The sequence below is a fragment of the Globicephala melas genome, chromosome 4 (genome assembly GCF_963455315.2).
Source record: "Globicephala melas chromosome 4, mGloMel1.2, whole genome shotgun sequence".
In the NCBI taxonomy this organism is placed as follows: Eukaryota; Metazoa; Chordata; class Mammalia; order Artiodactyla; family Delphinidae; genus Globicephala; species Globicephala melas.
In genome coordinates, this window is record NC_083317.1 from 5516836 (window position 1) to 5531374 (window position 14539).

Sequence of the window (14539 nt, forward strand, 5' to 3'; positions counted from 1 at the left end):
GCTAGGATATTGGACATTGCACAGTGACTGAGAAACCCCACCTGGATCATCCATGATTTGAATTGGAGTCAAGTGAAAACTCCTTAACATGCCATTAATATGAATCCTCACCTTAAACACAAATTCTAAATGAACTCTAATCGTAAACTCTTTCCCCCTATCTAACCTTCCCCTACAATTATACTAACTTATCGAGGTTAAACTTCAGGGTATACAAAATGTGTGCATTCAAAGGTACAATACTAGGCTTGCAAGACTTGAGAAAAGACAACGGCATGATGTTAAACTCAAACAACTCAATTAAATGACCTATGGAGATGCCTACCTCATGCATGAGATGGTCTCTCACTGTCACTTGAGATGGAAAAATCCCTTCGCCTCCCTCAAAACACAAGGATGGAGTGTAAGGAAGACAAGAAAGAACAAAGAAAGAAGCTAAAAAGAATAGAAAAGAAGAGAAAAAATATTGTTAATTACAGATCATAGATAAGACTGTCTGCTTGGAAATCTTAAAGAATCCACTGAAAAATGATCAGAGATTATGTAGTTCAGTAAGATGAGTAGTTAATGAGTTAAATATACAGATATCAGTAGTTTTCCTAGAAAACAGCAAAACCAGCTAGAGAACACCTTGGGGAAAGATTCTATTTAGAAGGACCAAAAAACTATGAAATCCCTAGAAATAGAACAGAAAGAAATCTGCAAGACCTATATGAAGAAAACTATAAAACTTGACTGAAAGTCATAAAATGCTCTAAGGACAATATTATAAAGACATCAATTCTTCCCTCACTGTACCCCAGTTTAGTTATAAATTCGTGTAAGTCTGCTTGTCCGTGGCATTTTATTTTTTTCCTGCATGTCTTGGATGTTCTATTCTTGGATGTCTGTGAGACCCGAATAATTCTTTCCTTTTTTAGTTCATGTGAGTGGGTTTCTGCTCATTTCAACCAAATGAGTCAACCTAGGCTGCCCTCCCATCTCTCGTGGGCCCATGTATCTTGGGTCTTGGATCCTCTTATGCATCCCCCTGCATCTCTCTCCACATGAAATTTTGCAGCTTCTTGCAAAAAAAAAAGTTTGTTTTAAGAATTTGGGGCAGCTTTAACCTGCCACCATACCAGCTTCAGCCCCTACTCAATATCTCCTTCCCATTAACTGGCTCAGGTCCCATGACTATTGGTTCAAACTCACGAGGAAAAGATTCCTATTGTCAGAGCCCACCTCTTGGGTCAGGTGCCCACCACTGGCCCAGCTGGCTACAGCCAAGAGCAGAGTCCCATGAATTGGGTTGACTCAAGAAAAAGCATGCTGGTGGTGGAGGTGACGATTGACTCTTTACCTCATGGTTTATCATTAATAATCTTCCATTTATCACACACCCACAATGAGATATTTTAAATCCCTAACATTTTCCCATCTACCTTGCCAAGAAGATTTTATCATCACCTTGATGGTAAGGAAACCAGCTGCTCAAGGTAAACTTCTCTGCGGTCACTTGGCCGACCTGTAGGTCAGAGATGAATCCAGTTCCAAGTCCCGAGTGCTGGGGTCCTGTCTCCTGGCCTGCCCAAGTTTGGGTAGCAGTACACCCCCCCCCAAGCTGGGGTGTGCTAATACATCGTATCTCTGGGTCTGCAAAGTTCAGCACCTCTTTCTCCTGGGCTTTGCCCTGACTCTCCTCCACCAGCCAACCACCCAGGCTATTTAACTACAACTCCCACCATCTTTCAGATGGCTGCTGAGGGTGGCAATTCCTCAGGAAGACTTGAATGATTCTCCAAGCCTGGATGAGCTGTCTTCTCTCTGTTGCACTGCAGTATGAATCTCCCCATTTTACTGTCTATTTATCGGTGCCTCTTCCCCACCAGCCTGCCAGCACCATGACAGCACCAAGTACATACATGTAGTAGGAGTTCAATAAACATGCATGAAATACAACTGACACCATGTGCAGCCCAGCTCGGGTGCACCCTGGAGAGGAAAGTTCCATCCTCTTCTCTGCAATGAACACTGCAGCCCACGGGAGCAGAAAGGCCCTCCAAAGGCGGGAGTCATGAGCCACTGCTCTTTCCTCTGGCTCCACGAGTCCATAGACCCAACACACCCAATTCAATGCAGAGGGAAGTACATTTGGAGTCCCCACACCCCATTGCTGTTGGCTGGAGTTTTAGACTCTCATGAATCCACCTGGGAAGTAAAAATTTAAATTCATCCCTGTGGTTCACAAGAAGTTAGATACACCCTTGTCCTGTGATTGGAATGAAGGTGTATCAGAATCATTGAGGGGTCTCTCCAAATGTCACAGCCCTCACCCTACTCCCCTCCTTTTGCTCTCATGGGGATTTGTCAGGGAGGGAGGGAGAGTTTCCTGTCCCTTAGAATATTGGGGAAGAACCCCTCCCTAGGACTCCCTGCTTTGAACGAAAAGTCCCCTCTTGGGGGAGCATACTCACTATAAAACCAGATTTGCTTCCAGATTTGTTGAACTGTGCTGGCCATCAGGTCCAGACACATACAGCAAGGGGATATCCCACTTCCTTTATGTGAAATATTGGAGAGAATGAGAGAGAAATGGGGTTGCTGTGAGATGGGATGTAGAGGGAATTCATGGGAATTCCTTAAGCACTTGTTTTGTTCCCAACTTTCTTTACATTGGTGCTCCAGGGAACTGCAAAGAACACTACGTCACATTCATACCCCTGCTGTCTAATGAAGCTTTCTATGGAGAGCTCCCTCAACCCACTGTCCTCTTTTCAGCGGGGACCACAGGTCATCAGGAGTCCCAAGAAGCCCTGGCTGCTTGCCAGTGCTGCAATGATCCTAACTAGTGCTTGTCTAATTGGAAACCCATCAGAGGAGCCCGAGTTCGCCCTGTCCCTAGCAGCCCCAGAGAACTGTCCAGGAAAAGGAATGAAGATGAAATGCAGCTTCCACATCAGGTTCTCATGCGGCACAGCTCCAACCAACAGCCAGTCTCCGGGGCGGGGGCTTCCTGCCACCTGGGGCCCCAAGGCAAGCACTCACCCCGCCCCCTGGCTCTTGACTCGAAGGAGTGTTCTCTGCATGTGACAGCCCTCTCCTCCCTGCCTACTCTTTGGGGTGTGGGAAGCAATTCACCTACGAGGTTTGCAGGGGAAGAGATGGAATGGGAGAGAACTTGCAGCTTCTCCAAATTGCAGGATGTGCTAAATAATCCTAACAGGTGGCAACTCACTCCCTGAGGGGTGTCAGGAGCTGCGGAGGGGATGGGAGGGCAGATCAGAGAGCCACCTGGCCCTGGAGCACCCCAGGTACGGAGAGCTGCTGATGAGCGGCAGACCAGCCCTCAATAGTGGGGGCATCCCCTGCGGAGCTCCGAAATGCAAAATGCGCCTGCTGTGTAAACCTGGGTGACTGCCCCTAAACAGATGCATCGCCCTCCCCCTTCTTGTTCTCCTGGATGAGTCTTAATTCCCCAGGGAACATTCTGACTCTCTAGCACCCCAGGATCCAGGGCTCTAATCCAATCATAAGAAGAAAATTCATCGCCATCGCCAGTCAGAGGTTAGAACTCTCCAAATGAGACAGGCACAGCTGAGAACGCATCTTCCATTCTCAGCAGGAAAGCTCCTCACAGAAGGCACCCACCGTGTTTCAGCTCTAACCCTTAGAGGGAGAAGAAAATAGACATCTAGCCTTACTTCTAGCAACGGTAACTTCCCAAGTTAATATAAAGGGAGAAGTGGAGGCAGACACTTGAATCATGCATCTCAACTCCATTTTATTACAACATCAAGGAAAATAATCAGTTGCGAGAGGAATGATACTGGAGATAAACAGATATTAAGCCGCTCACAATTGCATAGTCTATGCCTTCCTACAAGGGTATAAATATCACGGGTCTCTGTACATGCATTGTGGGACTGTGGTACACGTGGGTATCATGTGCAGATGATTTCCCTCGAAGGTGTTGTTCTTTTAATTTCTTGACAGGGTGGTTGAAGGTGGTGACTTCTGGCAGACTAGGAAGGGGCTCTCCCGCTAGGACTGGGACCCAGCCTTTTTCTTCTGGAATTTTCTGAACTGAGACTGAATGGCCACTGCTGCGCGTTCTGTCTCTGGTGCATCCATGTCGATGTCGAACTCCTCTTGAACCTTCTTCTGCCCATCTGGAGCAAGAAAAACACAAACATAAGGCAATCACTGAGCTGCAAGCAGGAAGACGGACAGCAGCTCTGGATCAACAAAGCCTCCGGGGCACCACGTGGCACCACCCCCAGCACAAGACCTAGTTTGCAAAATACAAGCCTGTGGAGTGCGTCCTGAACCTCCTCCGAGCTCAGAAGAAGCATCTTCTGGTTGCTTGGCCTCTACCCCTGTGAGGGAGGGACGATGAAACTCAAAGACACAGTCGCAACATCGTAGGTATCTTCTGTGCATGATTTTCTGTTCTTATGGCCCCATTTAACATTAGGGTTAACAGATACACACTACTATGTATAAAATAGATAAACAACAAGGACCTACTGTATAGCACAGGGAACTGTACTCAATATCTTGTAATAACCTGTAATGAAAAAGAATCTGAAAAAGAATATATATATATATATATATGTTTAACTGAATCTCTTTGCTGTACACTTGAAACTCACACAACACTGTAAATTAACTATACTTCAATTAAAATTTCATTTTAAATTTTAGCAGTGATGTTACTTTCCTCTGGTTTCTCATGTAGATACAATTTAAACAGTGCTACAGATATGGACCCAGTGATACAACCACTGGAGCTAAAAAAGTCACTGAGTTTCTGTGCACACACCCTTCTATTACCAATGAGATTTACTTATTGAATTAGGGCTTCTGTTTTTATCATTGTCACAGATGGATGACACCATTCGACCTTCACAATCAAGCTGGACTTTCACAAGTCTTACGTTTTGTTCCAACAAGGTAGGCTTTGCATTTTTTGCTAAGGCAGAGGAATGAACTCATTCACGGTTACGATCATTGAAAATAGGATACAAGCCAAAGCGAAGTGATCACCTGTGCTGATTGTCCCTGTGTGCTGTGACCTTTCCAGCTAAATGCTGAAAACAAACAGATAAATAAAAACCCTCTAATCACTCCTTCGGTCTAGTGAAAGTTAATCATTAGAATCATTAAAGGCATTATTTATTTTGCTTTTCTTTTTTGGACCAGGGATTAAACCCATGACCCCTGCAGTGGAAGCGCAGAGTCTTAACCACTGGACTGCCAGGCAAGTCCCAAAGGTATTATTTTTTAATACAGACACAAGGACCCACCCCAGACTCAGGGCTGCCTCTTTGTATGGCCACAGCGGAAGAGCTCCTGAGAACAAGACCAAGTTAGATAAATCAGCGTCCCTGCAGGTAGGGCCAGACAGCCCTACTTTTTAAGAAAGCCTCTCAGGTGATTCCAAGATGCAGGCAGAGTTGAGATCCAGCTACTTGGCTTCAGATGAAGTAACAAACAAGGTCCTGAGGTTAATTCCAGGAAGAACTGGGGGCAGAACCCACCTCGGCACCTGGACGGAGAGCAACCCTGCCACCCTGGGCTCACACCTGGAGCAGACGGGCCGGACAGTATGAACAGCACGTCTAGCTTGGGGATGGGAAAATCGGGGGCCTTTGAGGCAGGAGAGGAAGCCCAGCCAGGGAGCAGGGACAAGGCTCTATTCCTTGACTTTGTCACCAGGCAGCCTGAGTTCATCACTTAACCTAAATGTGGTCCGTCTTTTCAATGCCTGTCTTAGTGCCCTTGGATGAAAGTATTCAGGCAGCGCCCCCAGCATAGAGGGTAGAGGACACTGGGAATATATGCGAGACAGGTTCCTTCTCTCCTGTTTACTCTGTCCTGTTCTCTCTCACACAATCTCGTTCTCTCTCTCTCTCTCTCTCTCTCTCCCTCTCATAAATAGCTAGCTAGATAGTTAGGTAGTTAGAAAAGATAGATAGATGATAGATAGATAGATAGATAGATAGATAGATAGATAGATAGATAGATAGATAGAATGATAGAATAAGTAGATAGATGAGAGAGAGAGAGAGAGGGAGAGAGAGATGCATCTGGTTGCGTGACATTTCCCTTGTAGATCCTCGAGCAGGCTCCTCTCAATTTTCCCAGAGACTAAGCAGGTTCTGCCCGGAGCCCTCCAATCCCACCTGCATCTGGGAGGAGAGGATGCTGGCTTTGTAAGCCTTGCCGGACTGATCGGTCCATGACCTAAATCAGCAGAATTGTTTTCCTCTATCCCAAATTGACTGCCGAGGTCCCTAAGTGCAGAGATTTTGAGTGCATCAATGTCCAGGGACTATTTGGGGCAATCTTTTTTAACCCATGAGAACCCAGATGATATGGAGAATAGTGGGATTGTCTCTTACTGCATCGGGTAGCCATCCACATTTTACTCCACACTGCAGGGCCCTTTCTTCAGAGACTCTCTAAGGGGCAGGGCCATTCGGAGGGATAGGAGTTTCCTGAACCTCAAGTTCATCCTTTAAAAATGTTTCACTAATGTTATCACATGAGCCCGGGACTAAAGTGCAAATATCTAGCGAACCTGAAATGTGATGGCTCCAGCTCACCGGCCCACAGCAGGGAGGAGAAGCAGCAGCTTCTGTACAAAGATTGTCATAAGATGGTTTGGAGACCCAAGCCCCTGTCCTCCCGGAGGAACCCTTGCATCTACTGTACCGTGATTGCAAAGGGGGAAAATGAGCTCTGACTCAACAGAAGATGGGAGATTTCTTTTTCAGATTTAAAATGTCGCTGCAGCCTGAAGCTTTTGAATAGCCTGGTTTATCTTTTCCCTTTTACAATAATGGAAGAAAACAGCAATATTATTTTTTGACACATGATGAATGAAGATGCGGAAAATTATGTATATTTAGGGAATGTATAATGAGACAGTAAGGGCGGGTCATAAACATGAATTTCACAATTATATCTTCAACTAATATCTTCAGCCAAAAGTGATTTATCGATTTCTCCCTCGTTTGAAAAGTATTCCAGTGTTTACAAAAGAAACCACTAATATTTCAGGAATCGTTACTCTCTCTACTTTGTAGAGTCAAACATGTCTTGGGGAAGGTCTGCCATGGTTACTCCTGCTGAGCCGTCCAGGGACGTGCAAAGCAGGAGGGGGACCCAGACTGTGGTGGAGAGGGGACAGCTAATTAGAATCGGTGGCACAGTGTTCAATGCAAATGATGTGAGGGCCTGGAGATGGGTCCATGTGGTCCTGGGAGCTAGAAAAGCAGAGCTCTGAGCACCCCAGACTCTGCAGGAGGGAAGGGATGATGGAGGTGAGCATCTGAGGGACCACTGCCAGTGCCCAGAGCCCCTGGCCCTGCAGAAATCTCAGTCATCAAGCTGCCTGCCAGGCTCTTCTCCCATGACTTGGGTGATGGTGACCACGGAGGGTGCAGGGTGGCCATACGAAAGCCTCCCTTCCCCGTCACTCCAGGGCAGAGGAGAGATGCCTACCACCAGCAGCAGCTGAGACCCAGAGGTAGGACCTCAGCCATGTCCGCTGGGGACAGGAAGGGCCCCAGGAGGGTGTGCTCCCTCCAGGGCCCACCCCATCCCCTCCCCCCACCGCATTGTGGCTCTCCTTGGGGCGATCACTATCTTATTCTACTTCCTGCTCTCCTCCCTAGTTTGTGGTCCATTGTCCCACTACAGCATGAGCTCCATAAGGGCAGGGACATCACCTGCCTTGTTCCAGTGGCTCAGCCAGGGCTCGGCACATCGTAGTTGTTCCATGAGTAACCAATGATTGCAAGTGAGTCCGTTAATCAATAAGGCAGGCGGCTGTCCAGTGCAGGCCTTTCCTGGAGGACTACACCAAGTCACTCACCCTGGGTGGGAACCGTTTCATTTCCATGTGGCAGGGGGTCCTCAGCCCCTCTTCCACCACATGGCCTCTCGAGGAGGAGACTGGGAGGTGCCACGGCAAAGCCTCCGTGGGGCCTTGACCTCAGGTGACATGGTGAGGAAGAGGTGAGGTTCCTCTCTCGGATGGAAAATGTGGCCACTTGGAATGACGTCAGGAAGCGTTTTCTAAAGGGTTTTAGGGGATAGTCAGGGCCCTGGTGGGAGAAGGGGTGCCCAGGCGTGCAGAGGTGGGCATCTTCCGATACTCCCACTGATGGTGGATTCTCATGCCAGGGAGCCCCGGGTGGGCTAAGCCCCTCCATGCCCAGAGCAGTGCCTGCCACCAGCACCATGTCAGAGAATAAACAAAAGGCAGGCCTCACGTCAGGCAGACAGAGCCCTCCAGCCCCCTGGCGGATGGAGCTGACTCCTTCCCAACCCTCAGACCCTCCCGGCCCGGATGAGGCCGCTGGCAGAAGCAGGGCTGTGGGTCAAGGCGAGGTGGATTGGGGGTGTCTCTGCCTGCTCTGTGGCTCTCAGGAAGGTTCCTAGCTTCTCTGAGTCTCAGTTTGCTCATCTCAAAAATGGAGAAGTAAAAATATTTTTTTAAAAGCCTGCTCCGGGAGTTCCCTGGTGGCCTAGTGGTCAGGATTCTGGGCTTCCACTGCCGTGGCCCAGGGTCAGTCCCTGGTCTGGGAGCTGAGATCCCACAAGCCGCACAGCACGACCAAAAGAATTTTTAAAAAACCTTTTTAAAAGCCTGCTGCACCTAGTCACCAGTGTCATGTGCAAATCCAGGCCATGGTGTAAATTGCATGCAGGCCCAGTTGTGACGGGCAGGCCTTGCTACGTCAGAGACGGCTGTGGACAGTCACGTGGTTCTCCAGCCCGGCCAGGGCCCTGCATCTGCTCAGTGGTGAGGCTTACGGGTGCTTGGGCCCCAACGTGAAGGGGAAGGGATGCTGTCCAGCAGGGCCGGCCATGCAACCTCCAAACACAGCCCGGCAGGGGCGTCAAGGCATCAGGCCCCTCAGGTGGCCTGTGGCATTTGCTGGGCTTGTGTTTGTTGGGACGGTCCCTGCTCAGCAGCACAAAGCACAGAGACTCCTCCACCTAAAGAGGACCCCCAGGTCCCGTGAATAGACACCTGGGAGAGTGCAGAAGGGCGGTGCCAGTCCCTGCCGCTGGGAGGCCCTGAGGGCACCGGGCTCTGCACAGCTTCTCCATCAGAAGGGACAGTAGACCTCGGTGAGCTGTGCAGGGGACCTGAGCCGTCTTCATTTCCAGATCTCCCTGCAGCCACCCCGCTTGTCCTCTGCTGCCACTCACATCTGCACTGGGTGGGCTGCACCTGACGTTTTTATTCAGGGTCCCGATGCCTGACGTGGACAAAACACATCCCGCTCGGTTCCTGGCGGTGGCTTTTGAGCCTGAGCGCCTTGTAAACTGCCGGGGACTGAGCAGTCCTTATCACCTGTATCTGTCTGGGGTCCTGGAATTCAATCATTTCTGTATGTCCCTCCATGCAGGAGTTCTAAAGCTTACCAGAAGAATGGTCAACAGATTATTTATTCCAATCCACTGGTGTGATACAAAAAGATAGCAATTGCCAACTCCCCTGGAGAACGAGAGGAAAACCCACTTCCTGACAGTAGAGCTCAGGAGGTGTGAGTAGGACCCCAATTGCCATGTTCCGTGGACCAGGGCCCCCCACAGACCTTCAGGCCCATTGCCTGGAGCATCTGGTCTCAGAGACATGAGGCAATCTGAGGAGGTGAGGATTAAAACCTATCAGGCGGGGGCTTCCCTGGTGGCGCAGTGGTTGAGAGTCTGCCTGCCGATGCAGGGGACGCGGGTTCGTGCCCCGGTCCGGGAAGATCCCACATGCCGCGGAGCGGCTGGGCCCGTGAGCCGTGGCCGCTGAGCCTGCGCGTCCGGAGCCTGTGCTCCGTGACGGGAGAGGCCACAACAGTGAGAGGCCCGTGGACCGCAAAAAAAAAAAAAAAAAAAAAAAACCTATCAGGCGGGACAGCTGACTGTTTCCACCACAGTATCCGTCTACCTACCCGTTATCCATCTCTCCGTGTCCCCATCTACCTTCTCTCTGAGAACAAAAGGCACAGCTGCAAAAGCGTCCCAAGCAATTAGACTTTCCTCCCTGGGAAGACACTTCATCAAACAACCCAGGCACAACACAGAGCACTACCGATGGCCCCAGCCTGATGAAAAAATGGTGCTTCCTGGGGCTTGGGATGTCTCAGGATTCAGCGCTGCCATGACCTCCCCACCAGGAAAACATCCAGTCCTATTCAGATTTATACTTTGCACGGCTCTAGGTATTCCTTACACCATTTTCCTGAGATATTGCCTTTTCCTTGCAGAAACTGAGACAGGGAATGGCCCTGCTGGTTTTCATTTTATTATATCATAGGAGAAACGTTGAGGTAGCCCTTCTTAAAGATGTCGTTATGTTAAGAACCAGTCTTCCCTGAGCATTAAACGGATCTTCCTTCCTAGACGTAAGTGGATTTTCTTTTACAGATCATTTGATGGCAAATGGAAAATCGAGAATCATAAATATAAAAGGAAGGAACTGCTACCGGGTAAAGACAATCCCAAATGGATATGACAAGTCTATGATGCTGTCATGAAAATCCATCCAATGGGAGAACGGTTTGATAGACTACAATCCTCTTTGCATGATAAACACAGAGTGTGAACTGATAAACACAGATCATCCCTACAGCCCATCAAAATTTCTTACTGAGCAGCTGTATTAACCAGTAGGGCTGCCATTATGAAATGCCACAGACTGGGTGCCTTAAACAGCAGACTTTTTTTTTTTTTTTTTTAACAGTTCTGGAGCCTGGAAGCCCGAGACCAAGGTGTCAGATGCTGTGGTTTCTCCTGAGGCCTCTCTCCTTGGCTTGTAGACGGCTGCCTTCTTGCCATGTTCTCACATGGTCTGGGGTCTCTTCCTCTTCTTATAAGGACACCAGTCAGATTGGATTAGGACCCACCCTGATGACCTCATTTTAACTGAATCACCTCTTCAAAGGCACTATATCCAAACACAGTCACATTCTGAGGGACAATGGCAGTTGGGGGGTGGCAGGGGGTCAGGGCTTCAGCATAGGAATTTGGGGGGAGACAGAATTCAGACCTAATCTAACTTTGGGGCTCTCTAGGTTTTAAAGTAACTTTGCATTCTGTGCCTTGTCTGGCTTCTGCAAACGTTTATGAGAGCGGCAGGGGATATCCACCGTCCCCATTTTACAAAGGCTCAGAGACCATAAGGTGCCTCACCCAGGAGCACCCAGTGAGTGCTGGCCATGGGCTGATTCAGAATCCAGGTCTTGTTTTTATTCCCCAGGATGTTGTTCCTTTCAGGGCCTTAGACAGAGGCCAAGATGACAGCCTTCTGTATGGACCAGTTAATGTTGCTCAGGGGGAAAAAGAAATCTTAAATCGTCCAAGTCTAAACACATGGTACCATCTACCAGTTTGGAAAACCTGCCCGTTTACTAGGTGGTCCAGGAGAATTTATACCAAATTCTGTCGTTCGGCAAATGACCTGGAAGGCCTTGTACGGGCCCATCACTGTTCCAGGGGCTGTGAGAAAACAGAGCGCAAGCACAAAACCCTGCTCCCCTGAGAAAAGAGAAAATAAAAAGGTAAATTCATGGATAAGGATTAGAATTTCAGAAACTTCAAAAATAAAGCAGGGTGCTGAGTGGGAGAGCGAGTGTGCATGCTTTAAGGTGGCCAGGTAAGGTCTCTGGGAAGGGGACAGAGTGGAGGGAGGAGGCCCGAACCCAAAGCAAACCTCACACCCACCTGCCCAGATTGGGAGCGGGGGGCAGGGGCCCTTCACCAATGAGAAAACACTTTTTGAAAAATTATTCTTCACTTGTTGAAAAAGTATTCTTCATCCATGCAGTTACCATCAAAGTGGCAGACTTCAAATAATTAGCATAAATTCTGTAGAAATTACCAGACATGTAGTCATCCAAGGTATAACAGAGCTACTCATGGATCCTGCAACAGCTCAGGATATGATTTTAAAAGTTGGAAATTCAGCATCATTCCAAAATCTATCATATTAACCACCACGCTTGATCAAAGGAACTCTCACATTTGTTTACAATGAGGCAAAGTCATTGCCTAAAGATACTGGCAGTAATTCGTGAACCCAGGGGCTTGTGCACGCGTGTGTGCGCACACACACACACACACACACAGGTAAAGGCTTTCGTTTACACATTTATAACCCTCCATATTTTAGGATTTATTTTCTAGAAACATATTACCTCCTAAGGCCTAATCCTGTCGATCAGAAATTTGCACATAAGCAGTAAATTGGGATATAATTGTCCTGAGTAGGAGTTTGCCTTGATTAGGAGGCAAAGCACAGAGCGTACTATAAAAGGACCTAAATTTTAGCACGCCATCAAGAAATAACAGTCATTTAACTTCGTATGCCCTGCAAATGGGGTATTTTAATGCCAAATTTCTTAGAATGTCCTACCTTCTTTCAAAGAAAAATGTTAACTTGGAAAGAAGTAACATCGGTCAGTTGGGTTGCCCTTGATACATATAAGCTAACTGACACATTGTGTTCAGGCTCCTGGGGACCCTGAGAGCTGGCCACTGACCCTCTCCCGACCAGGACTACCACAGAGTGGCCCAAGGACAGCCAGCATGGCTTCCTTCATAAGGATCCAAACCCAGCCCTCCAGGCAGGAAAAGTAAAGGGACAAATAAGAAAAGTAAGAATTGGAATGTTTATCCTTTAAGCCTCAAATTGGGTCAAAATACATCCAGAGAACAAGGCAGCTAATGTTAGGGAAAAGGTCAATTCCTCCTGGGAAAAAAATAATAATAAAAATAAATTGGTATACCTAGTTCATCACGATGTTGACACAGAGAGCCATTTCATGAAATGCCAATAAAAACAAAGACAACACATTCTTTAAAAAGCTGGAAATGAACAGGAAGAGGCCACAGCATCCTCAGCCAGTTGTTCCTGAGTTAAAACAGTGCCTCCCTTGCTGGGCGGGAGCATGGAATCCCAGCAAGCCAGCTCCGAGCTCCGAGCTCTGGGCGATTTCTCGCTCCTGCCCGCTGGCTCAGGATTTATTGAATGGAGGCTGCTGGTGCGGAGAATTGCAATTTTCCAGTTCTGTGCTAAGCGGCAGAGACTAATGAGCAGGGTCAGGCATTAGCGGCGGCAGGCAAGGGGGTGGCTTTCCACAACTGCAGTGTTCTCTCTCGCATCAAATGAAAACACATGTCCCATTTCTCCTAACTTTGCATTTACCAAGTTAGCGCCCTTTTGGTACTTACAGCTTTTTCCAAGAGAGAGAAATTCTCTTTTGTCCTAAAATAGAGGCCTTCTGAAACCCACAGCCTCCACTGTTCCCATCAGGCTTTGGTAATATGAAGCCTCTCTCTCCCATAATCCCATTTCTCTGGCCCCTACCTGGATGTGCCTTGCTCAGATGACTACCCAGCTGTGGCATTTAGGTAATCAGATAAGTGCACATCTGTGGGGATCAATGGAAAAGAATAAGCACTGGTGAGACCAAAAATTTCCCCAAACTCATTAAGTCTAGGAAGAGAACCAAAAAACGATATAAATATCGTTGAAAAAAGTTTTTCTATTGGAAAGGCAAAATCGGTTTCCTAGTTGTATTAGTCTGCTAGGGCTGCCTTAACAAACCACCACAGACAGTGCAGCTTACACAGCAGACTTTTATTGGCTCCAGTCCTGGAGGTTGGAAGTCCAAGGTCAAGGTGTGGGCAGGTTTGGCTCCTCTGAGGGCTCTCTGCCTGGCATGTAGACGGCCGTCTTCTCACTGTGTCTTCACACGCTCTTCCCTCTATGTGTACCTGTGTCCTGATTTCTTCTTATAATGACACCAGGCATCTTGGATTAAGGCCCACCCTAATGAGCTCATTTTACCTTCATTACCTCTCTAAAGGCCATATTTCTAAATACAGTCACATTCTGAAGCACTAGGGGTTAGGGTTTCAACAGATGGATTTTAGGACATATAATTCAGCCCATGACACTAGCCAAAATGTCTCCATTTTCTAGGAAAAAAATAAAGGCGATGAGGTATGATAAGAAACAGCTTCGCTAGAGAAGCCTCAAATTCAAGTTCCAACTGACTGAGTGTGGTCAGATTTGCCTTTCTGAGGTTCACATCCTCCCCTGTGTTTGAAATGGGCATGATCATGAATCAAGGCTTGTTTCTGTCTCAAGACGTTTACAAGAGAGTGTGCACTGGCTGCTTTGTAATGTGTAAAGAGCAATGACAAATTCAGGGTTATCCCCTGGTGGTAATAGATGGGGGCCTACAGGCTGGGTTGCCCAGTACCCTCTCTTTCCACCTTCTCCCTCCACCACAGGTGTCCTGGGAGCAGAATTCTGCCACCCAGGCGAAGGGCCAGCCCAATAGGTGCAGCGTGGCAGGATCTGAGAAGGCAGAAGTGAACCCAGCGGAGGCAACCAAACATAGGAAGAGGCCCCGTCCGGCAGACACAGAGGCAGAGGCATCCACAGGGTTTCGCCAGGGCAGTCGGCAAACATCAAGCATCCTGTGCCCAGTTCCAAGGGCCGGGCAGCAGCAGCAGTAGAAGGGCTTCTGCTGGA

General features: G+C 48.1%; 1 protein-coding gene across 1 annotated transcript in view; it reads right to left on the reverse strand.

Annotated features, from left to right (window-relative positions):
* Positions 1 to 3743: 3743 nt before the first annotated feature.
* Positions 3744 to 14539, reverse strand: part of PCP4 (Purkinje cell protein 4) — a 55844-nt gene continuing 45048 nt past the window's right edge. The window contains exon 3 of the mRNA XM_030835402.2: positions 3744 to 4151. Coding sequence (XP_030691262.1) covers positions 4024 to 4151 — 128 coding nt within the window. The 3' untranslated portion in view covers positions 3744 to 4023. The remainder of the gene's footprint in view (positions 4152 to 14539) is intronic.